At 35.6% G+C, this 16,077-nt stretch overlaps 1 protein-coding gene across 6 annotated transcripts in view; it reads left to right on the top strand.

Annotated features, from left to right (window-relative positions):
* Window positions 1-2,358: 2,358 nt before the first annotated feature.
* The window catches only part of plcb3 (phospholipase C, beta 3 (phosphatidylinositol-specific)), a 95,603-nt gene continuing 81,884 nt past the window's right edge, over window positions 2,359-16,077 (top strand). For 5 of the 6 annotated variants that reach the window (XR_012382240.1, XR_012382239.1, XR_012382238.1 and 2 more), the window contains exon 1: window positions 2,359-2,796. Coding sequence is in view for 2 of the 6 variants with exons in the window: in XM_005166533.6 (XP_005166590.1) it covers window positions 2,698-2,796 (99 nt within the window). In the remaining 4 variants the exon portion in view is untranslated. 6 annotated transcript variants of the gene reach the window in all.

The raw sequence follows: 16,077 nt of genomic DNA, 5'->3' as shown, positions 1-16,077 counted from the left end.
TTCTGCTATCTAAAAAGTAATGTGATCAGCCTTTGCTGCTACTGTAGACTGTGTCAGGGATTTCTCATTAGGTAAAACAGGGAGAAAAACACAGTGAGCAAAGAATAAAGGAGGAACTTTGTAGAAAGTTCAGATGGCATCTTTAAATGGCACATGTATTAATCAAATACGTTCTGGATAAGGTTATGTGTGTACAGTATGCTAACTTGTCTCTGGGCTAAAATACAATATGTCTTTGTGAGTGCTCGGCTTTCAGTCGAAAATAGTCTCTGATTAGAGTGACTGGACCACTTACTTATCAAAGTTTCAGTTATCTCTTCTCTCTTGACCTTATATTGTCATCTTTCTCTTTCTGCCGTGGTTATTATTCTTCATCAAACTCTCTGTTCCAGCTTTACAAAGCTACATGCCCTCCTGGGTCTACAAATCTCATTCTTCACAGTCGAGGTTGTAAGACACATTGAGAGCAGAGGCCCTGGGCCTGACATTGAAAATATGTGACTGTGTGTGGTGTCCCAAAAAGTAATAAAAGGTTGAGAACATTTGCAAGGTGCATCTTTGAAAGGTCAATGTTGGACTGTTTTTCTTCAATCTAATGCTCTCATGAGAATATAGTTTCTCTGGTGTATATATTCTTCTGGGAAGAGGACACCTGTTCAGGAATGAGGCGGAGAGGAAGAGGGAGGTAAGGGGGGCTGTATTAATGGGTGCTGACAAGCTGGAAACTTCCAGTACTGTATATGCAGCAAAAACACAGAAGGAATATCTGATGACACGAATGCGTTTCACCTGACTCATTTTGTTTTCAAAATATTTGAACATATCTGTGTTAAAGTTGGTTCTTTTAGTTTCATATTTACTAGAACTTGAAGCATTGACATATTAAGAACATGTTCACCCTTTTATTTGGATTCATTAATAATTTTCACATTTTTACAACTAACTTACAGACATGTGGGCAGTTACTTTATGCTTGTTTTCCACCTGTGTAAATTACGCCTAAAGATTCAAGGCTGTATCTGTAAACACCACCATCTCTTTACTCAAAATCCATCGAAATCTGGAAATAATTATACTATTTCCCTAAATTTAAAAAAAAAGCTACTTCTTTGTCACCAGACAAACTGAAAGCTGGACAGAAGAATCAAACATGAGTGTAGCAGAATAACCAAGACTGACACTTTGGTAATTACTGATGCCTTATTCCAGGTTTTCCATTTCTTCTCTTGTGACAGAAATCGAATTTCTGTTTCACGACTGTTTGTGGTTAACACATACACATTGTTCGACATGATGTTGTCTTTGCTTTGTGACCTACCAGTAGACCTATACAATGCATAAATACCATTAATTTATACACAGGCTACTGCCATTTGGTTTTTACAGTGTACACCCCTTACAAATCTAACTAGAATATTATATTTGTGCATATACATGAGATTAGTCAGTACTGAAGCCAAATCTGGAGCTTATCTGATAAAATAATTAACGACAACGCTCCAAAAACTAGTACAGTATGTTATCAAAAAATATTAAATTCAAAAATTAAAATGAGGAAAAATCAAGAGAAGCAAAAACATTGAACATTTTAGTTGAAGTTTTGTAAGTTGTAATTTATTTTGCAATATTTTGCTTGAATTTAATTGTATTATCTTTCAATTTCTAAATATGTTTGGTGACTAAAATAATACTTTTAATAAATATACCTGTTTATTAAATCTGTTTTGTTTAAATGCAACAAAATACATTGCTATATTCACTGAGAGATAAAGAAACATACTCATTTTCAAAATGGGGTGTACTCAGTTATGCTTAGCACTGTACATGCTGCATAATAACAAGTGAAAATGGTCGTGGCGTTGTTACACAAAATTTGAGCACACTGATCAAAAAACTTAAAAGTTTAAATTCATTATTAAGTATTTATAACTCAAGTAAGTTTTAACTTTGTAAAGAAATGTGAGGAATTGGGTTTTGCTTTTACTATGACTCATATTAAGTGTAGGTATAAGATGTAGATATTATTACTGTGTTTTGTTTATGCGTATGCAGTTTTTTATTCATAAGAATTCAAGTGCATTGGCTCACGCCGCGATCCGTGTTTAACATTCTTGGAAAGAGGAAAAGGCGCTTAAATAGAGGGGAAACATGTCCAACAGGACAGCGAAAGCTATGGTTGTTCATGTCAGATACACATCCTAACAGCAATATACTTCTAAAAGAGTAAAATGACAATGGAATGACAGAAGAAAAGAAAAGAAAAGCACTTCCTCGTCTGTTCACTTTTTCTTCCTTCACTTCCTTACTCCCCCCGTCGCTCTCTCCCTCTCTCTCTCCGTCTTTCTCGCGCTCCCATTTAGTTCGGAGAAAACATGAAGGAAAAGAGGAGCAAATTCCAGCGGGGACCAAAGCCAAGTGAAAGTTTCTCCTGAGCTGGGATCTCATCATTACTGAGCGGATGGACGGACAGGAAGGAAAATATCAATTCAAGTCCTTGCCGTGATAAGCGCTTAGATGAACAAACAATCGCCAAAGTCTTAAAGTGCGCCCGCTCGTGAATGTGTGACAGTCGCGTCCGCGTGTGTTGACCCAGGCGGACTCGAGGCGTTGGGTCAAGCTCTGGTTCCGTTGTTACACTGAAGGTCAGAAACTTCCAACCGAGAAGCTGAGGCGTCGCCACCCGTCGATTCAGCAGCCATGGCCGGGGCGAAACCGGGAGTTCACGCGTTGCAGCTCAAACCGGTGTCTGTCAATGAGGTCCTCAAACGGGGGAGCAAGTTTATCAAATGGGACGAGGTAAGAAGATCGCGTCCGTCTGTGATTGTTATGTGGCGTGATACTTGATCTGTGTTACACGTTGAAGTCATTTACAGTCAAACATCTGACACCCAGGACAGAGCTGGAGTTCAGCGCTGTTCCAAGTTTCGACTTCTTGTGCTCTGTTGATAAACACTCGACTTGTGTTTTATGTTTGCTGTTGTTTTCCCTTCATGGAACGACTTTTGAGTTGTGTAAATATTGGTTTATAATGGGGAAAACTGCCCGTTTTAAAGATACTATTTGTAAGAGCATGACATTCACGATTCGTGTCGCATATGGAACTTAACCCTTGCTAGGCTGATCTGTAGATCTGTTTTGGCAGATCATAAACACTGTTATTCAGGCCTGATTATCAGAAACATGATAATCATGACTCATGAAACCATGTTTGAGTTCGTGGCATTACTGTGTATTTTAGGGACATTAAAAGGAAAATGTAGGCTATTATCACTTTTTTTTACAAGCCATACAGTATTTGATTCTCTTAATACTAAATACTTAATACTAAAAATCCCAAATTATTTTCAAATTGTAATGCAAATAAGCAACACTAATTTACATTTATTAATATATCAAATCATTTTATTTGAGCCAAGTTGAAGGCTTGTAATCTATTAATTACTAGGGCCCGACGGAATCTGCGGACCTTTTTTGCTATTTCTACACAGAATTTTGATTAAAAAGTCTGTGGATTTATGCGGAATGATTATGGGAGTATCATAACTAAAAACTTTATATATGAAATAAAAAAATAATACCTTTTTAACTAGTATTCAACATTCACAATGCAAATCCAATTACATCCACTTTATTTGGTAAACAAAATAAGTCTTGTATGATATATCTACTAAAAGACAGAAACTATTACTTTACAAACTGTATTGTAAATGCATCATATTATTATTTTCTTATTAGTCAATACTATTACTGAAATTAATAAAAAAAATGAATAAAGATGAATTTCCACACATTTACACGAGTAAATAAACAGAATCAATGATCGGCTAAAAATCTGCGGAATTCTGCGCACGCAGATTCCATGTGGGCCCAATCATGAGTTCATTTTCCTATGTTCACTTGCATAAAGGAAGACTTCCAGACTATTTCTACGAGAATGCTTACTGTAAGTCATCCACTTCCCAATTTTTAATGTAAGATGTCCCTGTTCTGTACAATTTTTGGAACACATCACTAATGCTTCTATAACAATAAATTAGAAATTAATAATGCATAAGATTTAGCATAAGTTATTAAATGTATTATATTGAGAGATTGAAATGTAGTACAATGTAGTTAGATAATTAATAGATCATTAGATTTATTTCTTACAAGCAAAATTTTTAATGTAGACATCTCCAAAAATATGTCAGTTGATGACTGTTGTGCTATTTTCCTTTGCTAAAAAAAAATCCCCCTTAAGTATTTGTTTAAAGGGTTAATGCCAACATAAACCCATATGTTTACAAGAAATCACCTCCTCTTCTGAATTCTTTCGTGTAGTTGCTCTCCTGGCAACAAGGGCCTGTGTATGTGTTACGGGATCATGTTTCAAATCTTGCATCGGATAGCCATTACAGTTGTAATTATGTTGAAGGATTAGGGGGGAGAAAATCTTCGCCTCTTTTCCATTATTAGATCAAATCACTGAGTGGCGCTTTAGCTGATCCCCACTGCTAACTGGAGTTTAAAAAGCCAACACCTTTTGATAAGAGCACGTTGAGTAAGGAGAAAGTGGGCTTGTACAACCTGATGCACTTCATGTCTTAAAAGTCATTAATAATTAACTTAAGCAGGCCATAAATGCTGAGTGGTTTGTGTTGAGTTAGTCCTACTTAGACCTGGCTGCTCCAGGTGTGTGTGTGCAAGTGAGAGACCGAGGTCAAAGTAAACCTTCTGTATAATAGATCTGTTCCTATTGTTGTAGGTAGAAAGTGCCATTTAATTTGGTGTGTATATGTGTGCATTCGTTGGCAGATAAGTCTTAATCTTTAAAGGCATCCATAAATAAATAATTAGCTGTATTTAACTGTAATGGGGTTTCCTAATGGGTCCTTAACTGAGGTCATTTCTATAGTTAAGGATAAAAATGTCCATTTGCCAGAAAGCTAGTTTAACTTTACGTTGTCTTATGGTTATCCTTCCTACCCTTCCCATTTTTGGTTATGCAAAGCATTAAGAATTACAAATGTAACCCTTTCTGCATAACCTATGAGGGTTTATTCAGCCTTGAAGGTAATTTTTTCAGCTAAAATAAAGCTTGGCAACAGAAGCACTACAGCCTAACACCTGTAGTAGCGTAGCTGTAGTTTTGCATAAGCAGAGATAATTGTATGTTGTTGTGATGGGTTTGCAAAGTCCTTAGATTGACTTATCCAATCACATTAGACATTTGTTTGTGCTTTCCCTAATATGTGCACTTATTAAATAATAAACTGATGATGGAATTTTCAAAGTGTTATTCAAACAGATTTATTCAATATAAAACATCAGATTAAAGTATAATAATAGCATTGATCTTTAAATAGCAGACACAGATAAAAGCTTTTAAGCAGTGCAAGCAAACTCAAAATATGTAATTGTCATGCCGGAGCTTGTACTCTTAGTGACAATGTGGATTGTTTTGTGAAGTTATGGCCTGATGTGTGTTTTGGTTCCCTTTCATGCCAGGCATACTTCAAGTACTGTATTGTTGTCTCACTGGTGATGCGCACTGAGGAAAATAAAAACAGCAGGACTTTTTTTTTTTTTTGACATTTACTTTTTGCTCGGTGCCAGACATCCATTAGAAAGAGGTTGATGAAACAGCACTTCTCTCTTAATCTCTTCTTCTTTACCAGCCTAGTTTGTGTGCTGTTAAAATCTCTTTTTTCCCTAAAGGAAACTTTAGTCAAACATTGTGGCAACAGATGAGATTTAATAATCCTCAATGCATTATCTAATTCTCAGAATGAACCGGTGTGAGTTAGACTATAAAATGTAATGCTCTGTTACACCTGAAGACATTCAGTGGACCATTTCTCAAACCCGTCTAGTCTGGGATTGAAAGCCGTCTTGGATAGGATCCCAATTGATCATGGAATGGACTGTGGCTAAACTTAATCTCTCCATCAAGACCTCTGCCACTGGCTTTATACACACTGCAGCTAAATACAGTCATAAGTCATTTTCTTGGTGATCAATCTCACTGTGTACACTCAGAGTTTGGTTATTTGTGAGAGATTCTATTGTAGTGCTGCTATAGTAAATTTAACTTAAAAGAATATGGGTGGGGCAAATATATTTTTATTAAATGCATATTCTTTACCTGAATAACTTTTTTTCACCTAAAACTATTATCGTGACATTAATAATATTATTATGTATATATATATATATATATATATATATATATATATATATATATATATATATATATATATATATATAAAAAGAACGTAAAAAGACCGCGATCTTGATTCGACCCCTAGACAATCTTAATCCAGAATTTCTAGGATTCCGTCAATCATATTTTCAGGAGAGAAGCAATGGTTGCCACACAAGTCTTCTCATTGTTTTACGTACATTGTTCAGCAACATGGACACCTCCAAATGGTGTTTAAAGAGTCACATGCTGTATTTTAAGATATAATTCATCTAAAAATGTCATTTCTGTCTTCATGTGATGCGACCGCAAAATCACACGTGACTAAGTTACCGTCAGCTGTTACCACATGGAGGGCAGGCGCACGCCTTTGAATGAAGTTTACATTACAGTTTACAGAACCTGCATAGGCTGTGAATAAAGTTGTTCCAAAAACCCACCGAAATGCAAAAATACCCACCCAGTCTTCTGTATTCACGAAAATCACGTCAGTGACAGATTTTAAGCAGAAAATTTCATATTGTAAGCATAAGTCTCAAACACAATAACTCAACATCAGAATTATTATCAGCATTAATGACCTGGACAAATCTAAAGTCTGTTCCAGTCCACCATTCCAAGTCTATACAAAATTTAGCATTTTAACCAACAGTACAACTACACAAAGCCTATTGCGGTTTTACCACAGAATAACAATAATAATAGCCCACTGATATAAACCTTTATTTTATATCTACAGAATCGTGAGAAAATCGTGATCTTAATTTTAGGCAAAAAAAAAAAAAATCGCTATTCTCATTTTAGCTAGAATCATGCAGCTCTAATAGATAGATAGATAATTCTTGTTTATCCATTTTGCTCTTGTTTTGTATCTGTTACTCTAAATGTTAAACAGACTTTTATTTTAGTTTTCTTTACAGCCATATTTAGTCATATTTTCCCTTTCATTCAATGGTTCTCTAAGCATTCATTTAATTAATTGATTGAAAAAGGCACAGTAAAGGTGTTTATAATGTTGCAAAATATTCTTATTTAAATGCAGATTTTTTAAATAAACCATTTATCCCTCAAATAATCTTATATATAATATATTATATTTAAAAAAATGTTTCTATTTGTAATTTCTAAATTTATATATATATATATATATATATATATATATATATATATATATATATATATATATATATATATATATATATATTTTTTTTTTTTATTTACAGGAAATAAAACGAGCTTTTTACAAAATATAATAAGACAACATACAAGAGGCATATATATATATACACACACACACACACACACACACACACACACACATACATATCTATATATCTATATATATATATATATATATATATATATATATATATATATATATATATATATATATATATATATATATATATATATATATATATAGCTTATTAGAGTCACTGCTTATCAGAGTCACTGCTAAAGGGTCTTTTGATATTGACAGTTTGTTTAATGGCTGCTGAAAATTAAGAATTTCTACTTACTGTACTTACTCCCACGGCTGTTTATATTGAAGTTGATTTTTAGCCGCACCATGTTGGTGTTTCATAACGTTACATTTTTTACGAGGTGGATTGTTAGTCTAATGCTCAACCCCCAACCTGCAGGACCAGCACATACACACACACATATGCTATAGACAACTAGCTTACCCAGTTCACAATATACCATGTTTTTGGACTTGTGGGAAAACCAGAGCACCTGGATTAACCCATGCCAACATGGGGAGAACATGCAAACTTCACACAGAAATGCCAACTGACCCAGCTGGGCTCACACCAGCGAGGTAAGAGCCCTACCCACTTTACCAGTACTGCTGTTTTTAAAATGTACTGTTTTAATACATTAAATGCATTTAAATAAATGCATTTGATCAATTTTGCTATTAAACGTGTGGATATAACATCCCAAACATTAACTACAGGTTAATGTTTGTACTGTATTATTCACAGTACAATTTAATCCAAACTCTTTCTAAAAAATTCTCCATTTTGAATGCCTTGTTTACTCACACATTAAACATGTTAACATGACAGTAAGGCTTTTTTTTTACACTGACTATTTAGACCTGTTGTATTTCAATGAAGACAGCATTATAGCTGTCCACATCAGCTAGCTGGCTTTGACTTGCAAATCTATACTTAGTCTTCCGCTTGACAGGTGCCTGGAGTGAAAGTGTGAGCAGAGGGTCGTAGTTTGTGAATATTTTGGTACTATACTCATAGTAGAATAGTTCACAAGGCACACTGGCAATGTGTGTTCATAACTGTCCCAGGTAGCAAAGAATTCTGGCCCAGATTTGGCATAAAGCTGGCACAGCAGGCATTTGTCTGGCACTGGCATGCAACATATGGGCCAAACATGGCCCAGGTTTGGCTGAGGTGGCACCGTCTTACAGGCGGCCCTCAAGACTTGGGCCAGATCTCAAATGTAGTATTTGGCTCAGATGTTTAAATGTACATGTGGGCCACATAAGTTTGGCCTAGCTTGACCCACTTTTAAAATACATTTATATTATTTTTGAGCAAAGAAAAAATTCTATCAATCAGGTCGCTTCCAGAAAAAGCACAGCCATAAAGCGAAGTGCTTCATGGGTTTATAAAAAACATTGCAATCGTAACACACCAACATATCGGACCCTGTTCAGGCCCAGTTATGGGTTATTAATTTGGCTGAGACTTGGCCCACATATGGTCCATGTTTGCCGCTTGTTTGGAAGCCAGAATTGGTCCAGTCATGTACCGTAATTCACTGCGGCATGTGGGCCAAGCAAATGCTGATGGTGTGGGCCACCACTGTCTTATAGCAACAGCATAACTGTTTTTAAGTGGAAATATAAATGTAGTTCAACCCCTGGACAGATGGTTTGGAATAAACATACCCTCATGTCTAATCAAGCCAATCGGACAGAGGATTCACAGGGACTGTGTTATTCATCTGGTTCTCTAAGGGAATTCCAAAGGAAGTATTTAGGGTTTGTGATTAACTGTGTGAACTGCAAGAAACTACACAAGCAATTCTCTCAATGGAGGAGAATAACAGCAGCGACTTGGACACACATGGTGACTGAGTGAGGGATTGGTCAGTGTGGGAGGATAATTCTGAAAAGGAAGAAGGGAGGGTGAACTGTGCGTGAGCGGAGCAAGGTTTCACACACGGAGGCCAAACAAGGAGATAGCATGGAGGAAAATATTGAGAAGTGACACCAGGCACTCTGAGGCTCCGTGAAATGGGAGAGCGTGTAGTCAGAGAGATGAAAATCACAGGAAACTCAAACACAGCATGGTTGATGAATGCTAGATTCTGATTCTGCTCCTGATGGCCCACTTGCACATTATTATCTTTCCACTTTCATCTTCCCTCTTCTCTCTTGTCCATCAACATGTACTCTTACTAACTGCTCTATTTAGCAGGCATGTAACATGCGTGTTTGTAAATCTGGAAATCTCAAACTCTTAAAGCTGCCTCGGTACATAGTGCCGTTTTGACTATAGAGAGTGTGCCACAAGCTGTGTGTTTTGTGTGTTTGTGTTTAAGAGACTTTATTTGACTTTGAGGAAGAAGGGAGTTGAGCATGTTTAGTCATGTCTGGTGCGCATGTGTACATGAGCTTGGCACATCCTGCAAAGGGAATTGCACCACAAATTATAATATTAATGTTGTTTATAAATCCTTGACTATTTAAATATCACAATTGAAGTGGTGTGTGTTTGTCTATACAGAGTCATGATCTTGCCTTTTCATAACTCCACTTTCTGGAATAAATCTGAATGCGTTCAACAATGCTGGTGATTTCACTTTCTGTTGCCTAACCTGTTTTTCAACAAGATATGTAATAAATACTCAAGGGGCTGAAAATGTGTGTTTCGTTGTTGGGTTAGCCAACATCACGGTAAACACTTATCAGTGTAGCAAAATCACGTAACAGAAGTTTAACAGATTATTAACTATATGCCACCACGTGTTAAGTGCAACACTTGTGATCATATGAGGCTACTCTACACTTGCCACTCATGCTTCAGAACTCGTTGTGGTTTCACGTTTTTTTCTTGTTCATTTCCTCACATTTTTCATTTTGTTTTTTGCTTCTTTTGCCTTTGTTATTTCTTCATTCCTCACACATTGAACATGCACACAATGTGTGTGTGGTGGTCTTCTGAGGTTGACTTAATTCCAGTTATAGTATTTTCCATTTGCTTTTGATGCTCTTTGATTATGGCTCTACTGGGGTCCCCAAGCTCAAGGGCAAGCATCCTGATGAGTTTAGATCCAACTTGCTTTAATTCACAGTTGCCAGGAAGTTTAGTATACCTAGCAAGAGCTTGTTTAGCTGGTTCAGATGTGTCTAATAAGGGGTTGGAGCTAAAATCTAATGAATTAAATGACAAGGAAAACACTGAATTCAAACACGTTTGTTGATATGCAAGAACCAATGAGAGTGTTGGCACTTACTATATTTGTATGTGAATAAAATTATAAATGATATACCCAAAAATACTACTGTCAGACATAGGCCAAATCCCATTTCTACTCCTTAGCCCTTCCCCTTACCCCTAGCCCTTGTTTTGCACATTCATGTGAAGGGGTAGGTGTGCCCCAATTCTCTTTAGCTGTAGCTGTGGTTTTTTAGGACCACACTCGAAACCAAGGAGTACGAAAATTTTTCAGATTACACCATGTAAAACGGCAACATAGCTGCACATGAATGGAATAAAATCGTTGTCATAAACTTTTTTTGTGCGTAAATACAATTTTTGCATCTGTAATTAACAATTACAGACACTAAACATAAAGGAAAACAGAATGTACTCATTATTTTACGAGGGTACAATTCCAAAATCTGCGATTAGAACAGACACAGATACAACATTTCTTTGTCTGTTTGTATACAACTGATAAATTAATCATGAGTGTACTATACAAGCATGAAACACAGTTTCACCACAGACACAACAACCTGATTATGAGTATGAATCAAGAAGCGACACTCCACTGTCAAAATTACGTCACCGCTGTCACAGGCTTTAATAAACACCTTATAAGATCACCAGAGAACACAAACTAAATTAAACAGATTTATCCAGTATAGGTAGATAAAACAAAGAAAAGTTTTACTTCTGTTAACTAATTGCAACTGTAATTAAATTAGAATTAGCAAACTTTATTTGGTAATTAAGCAATCACCAATATAGTACAAACACACATGGAAAGAGAAACGCAGAATAGTATAAGGCTAAATGGAAATATCTGTTTATGGTATTAGTTTGTTTAATCAAGTAATATAACAAACAAATAATAACAAATAACACACAAACATTTATATTAATAGTTACAAATACCTTACTTTGTACATCATGTTAGAGTTAAACATCATTAAGTTATTCATTGAGAAATTCTGCGCTCGTTACCTGTAACATTAACTCATATTATGCTCACTATCCTCGGCCTGCTTTTAATTTTGATTCTGTAAAATGTCCAAGAAACAGCGTAAATTGACCTCATTAAGTTTCAACCTTTATTACAGCTCATGATGGACATTTCTCAATTACCTGAGATGAAGTGTGTAGGAGCTTGAGTGCCCAGCTAGTGCACCGTTGTGATTAATGACTCTCGCTTGTTTATTAATGCCTGTGACAACAGTGACGTGATTTTCACAGTGGAGTGTTGCCTTTTAATTTGTACTCGTAATCAGGTTGTCGTGTCCATGGTGAAACTGTATTTTGTGTTTGTAAAGTACACTCATCGTTAATTTATCAGTTGTATACAAACAAACAAAGAAATGTTGTATCTGTGTCTGTTCTAATCGCAGATTTTGGAATTGTAACCTTGTAAAATAATGAGTGTTCCGTTTTCCTTTGTTTTTATAATTACAGATGCAAGAAGTTTATTTACGCACAAAATATTTATGACTATTTTATTTACGCACAAAATATTTATGACAGCAATTTTATTACATTCATGTGAAAGTGAGGGGATGCACAAACTTTTTTTTTTTTTTTTTTTTCATTATTACGAATTTTTATGTCAAACAAGCACATGTTTTAATATATTCATAACTGCATTCATGGTTTACCATCATGCTTTTAAAAAACTGCTAAAATAAAAAAAACTTTAAATTTCGCTATCTATTATCCCTAATAATAACTCCTTTACAGTAGTCCTACAACATACTTTCACATCTGACAGTCGAATACCCTGTCAGTAATGTCTAGTGGCTGGGAATGAGCTTTTTACAGTGTCTGCTATAATGTTTATGTTAACAATAATAATGTTTTGGTGTGCTTACATAGATGAATGTAAAAACTGTGTAAATGCACAGTACAGTTACGCTCTTATTGCCACATTAGATCATCATGATAACATGATATCGTTTTCTTCAGTGATTTCCTGAAGATAAAAACCAAATAATAACGCAACTGCAGAGTTGCGATCGTCGATCTCATATAAAGCAAGAGATTACGATGACATATGATGACGTGTGTTAGTGCTATTCTGTCTCTTAGGGGTACAGTTTGTAGCCCTTCCCCTTCACACTCTGTTTTAAAGGCCAAGGGGTAGGGGTACAAAAAAAGTATTGGGATTGGGCCATAGGGATGAAATAGCATCAATGGGGCATCAGTGTACCATATGCTGGATTCAGTATCACATACTGTAATTGGTTAGCTTTTGACTTTGCCGATATTCATTGATATTATCTGCTGATGTAAATCATCAATTAACAATAGTCACTAATAATTGCTAATAACGGTTACATTTAAGCTCTCATCGCATTCACAGCACACTTTGGACTCCATAAGAACACATTGACCTCATTGCAAGCAGAATACACGCCGTTTCTGTTTAAAACCTGATCAGCTGGTTTTACTTTTGGACAACTCTACTTTGGAAGAACATGTTTTGATCTCTTTTGTTTTTTTGTTTGTCTGAACAATGATTATTTTTGCGTCAGACATGAGTAGAGAACACACAAGGGAGAAATACCTTTGATGCATACATACAATGCACATGCTTGATGTGGTCTGCAACATGAAAAACTTGATCGACTTCATGCCATCTTATTCTCATCAGCATGTTGTTGTGGTTTGTTGTCAGAAAAAGTATTCAGTGATTTGAGGTTGATATAGGAAACGCGTAGCAAAAAATACAAGGAAATACAGATTTTTCTGAGTTTTTCCTAATTAATGAAATTAGGAGTTGTCTAAAAATGGTTTTCTGGAAAGAGCAGAGAAGAGGAAAACTCATTCAGGTGGTCACTGCAGCTGTTGACTCTTACCACACTGCTAATGGAGTCTCACCTCAATGCAAAACAAGCCTTCGCCCACTTTCGGCAAGGAAAAGCTGTAGAGACCGAAGCGGAACATGAAGAAAAGAGTTGTCATTGCACACTCAAACAGAACATGTGTCAGAGTTGATGACCCACAGTTCACATATGGGTGTGTTTGACCTCTGCACGCCCCCTCCAGCCCTTCCTCTCCTGTTTCGTTCTCTCATTCAGGAAGGAGACCTTTTTGTGTGTACGGAATAGAGCAACAAGAATCAGATTTTAATCCACCCAAATATGTTTCTAGTCAATCTTTCTACTTTTTATCTTTTTTTTACCCTACTGTAGGGCATTTTTGATGTTTACCTTTTGGTTGTTCAACCTGAATTAATTTTATTTTATTTTTTGCTTCTGTTGTTTAAAAACTGTATGGGTATTGATCAGGGATGCTGACAACTACCACTCGTTATATTAATATTATGAACAATATTATTAATATTAATAATATTATGCCACCGAATAACACCGAGAACTGGTCTGATTAATTTTAAATTATTAAATCATTTTGAAAAATAACGGATGTGTCTGTTTTAGGTCTGTCTGCATTTTAAAATACTGATTTATTTTAACATGCAAACATATTAACAACAGAACTAAATGCACCTTTAGTGTTTCCAACAGCTTAGAAATAAATAAATAAATAGACATGCCCTAGATATTTTTCACTTAAATTAAGAATTTAGATTTTAAAAATTTAGATTTAAAAATAACACACTGACTGAATCTTTTTAAGAACTGGCATGTTTTTTTTTTCTTACGTCAAATAAAAATAGCAGGCTACCTAACACAGAAAATAAGCCTATACATTTAATTGATGCTCCGGTCTAATTCTTATATCACACAAGCCTCTGTCAATATTTTTAATATAAGTCATTAAAGATTTAAGGTTGTGTCCTGAGTGTCTGATTTTACCTTAGAGCTTGTGTGCTTTTATTTCCTTTCTCACATACGGTTCATGTGTGTGCACTGCATGAGATGAAAGACAATGACTAGGCTAATATTTTAACTTTTTGTAAAGAATAAGCTATTATAGCATATAAGAATTTTGTTGTTTTACATAGGGTATTGCATTTATTTGCACATGTTTTATAACATGTAAAAAGAAAGCCTCAATTTGGTGCGGAGTTATTAATATGAAAAAATCAAGAAAATCTTTGGATGATTTGTAGATTATGTTGGCTATTTTAAAAATGCATATTTCATAAGAACTATTAATGACTGTAATTTTACAAATGGTAAAAGAGTTGTTCTTTCTGGTTGTACACCAGATCATCAATAGTCTATTTGTTGAGTTTATGAAGCAGATCCAGTACAAAGGCAATCAGCACCAGCGCTGGATTGGCATCAACTCGTCCGTGTCAAACTGTGACCAGCAATATCCTTCATTCATCCTACTTTTTTGCCAAATTATGTCTATAGGCATGTGTGGTTGCACGTGTTACCGTAGCGCCAGTTAACAAATATGTTGCACATCAGGGGCCGATCACACCAAAAGCATCTTCGTTTTTTCAAAAACGCGAGGCACACCACACTGCCTTTATTGTTGACAAGAATAAAAGAAGTGCGGTTTGACTTTTACGTCACTAGGAAACAACTATATCAGCTGGTCTGATGCGCATGAGTGTTGCTGTCATCTTGAATACAAAATAAAGCTCAGATTTGATAGACACGTCTACAAAATAATCACGTTTTACACTGTTTTTAAGTGTGTGAAAGAAAAAAAATCACACCTGAGCAATGCATGACTTAATTTTTCATATAAGAGGTGTCTTCAAGCTGCCATAACCAAAAAAAGCCTAAACTTTGTCATGGTCAAACCTTTTCCCTTTTTTTCCTTAGCTATTAAATACAGTGGGGGGAAAATATTCAACATGTCATGTTTAAATAATATTTCCAAAAGACCTTTTGACATGGCATTGAATCAGAGCAAAAACAATACATGCATAAAAATATGTTTGGGAAAAAAAAACAGCTTAAAGACGACTTTCATGTGTAGAATGAGGTCACATACATTGCTCAGGTGTGAGTTTTGTTTTTTCGTCTATTTAAACTGTCGTATTTTGTATTTTCTATTGGATCCAAGTCAGGTGATTGGCTGGGCTATTCTACAGTTTGATTTTCCTTCTCTGAAACCATTAGTCACAAGTGTCAAACTCAGTTCCTCGAGAGGCCACAGTTCTGCACAGTTTAGTTCCAACCCTATTTAAACGCGTCTGATCAAACTAATAAGAGTCCTTTATGCTTGTTTGAAACTTACAGGTAAGTGTGTTGAAGCAGAATTGAAACTTAACCGTGCAGGGTTGCGGCCCTCCAGGAACTGAGTTTGACACCCCTGATTTAACACTTTCCTCGGCTGTGTTTTGCTGCAATGTCCACCCTGGTTTCATCCCCATCATCCTGCTAATGTAGATGTTGGACTAAAGCTTCTAATATTAATTTACAATGACAAAGCACAAAGGGTTGCTGAATAACTACTGAGAGATTTCAGCTGATGTCTGGATTTTCACTGCCTTTTTACAGCTTCCATTCTTCATGTGTC

The sequence above is a fragment of the Danio rerio genome, chromosome 7, assembly GCF_049306965.1.
Source record: "Danio rerio strain Tuebingen ecotype United States chromosome 7, GRCz12tu, whole genome shotgun sequence".
Taxonomy (NCBI): Eukaryota; Metazoa; Chordata; class Actinopteri; order Cypriniformes; family Danionidae; genus Danio; species Danio rerio.
Note: the sequence above shows the minus strand (reverse complement) of the source record. Positions and strands in the feature narration are given on the sequence as shown.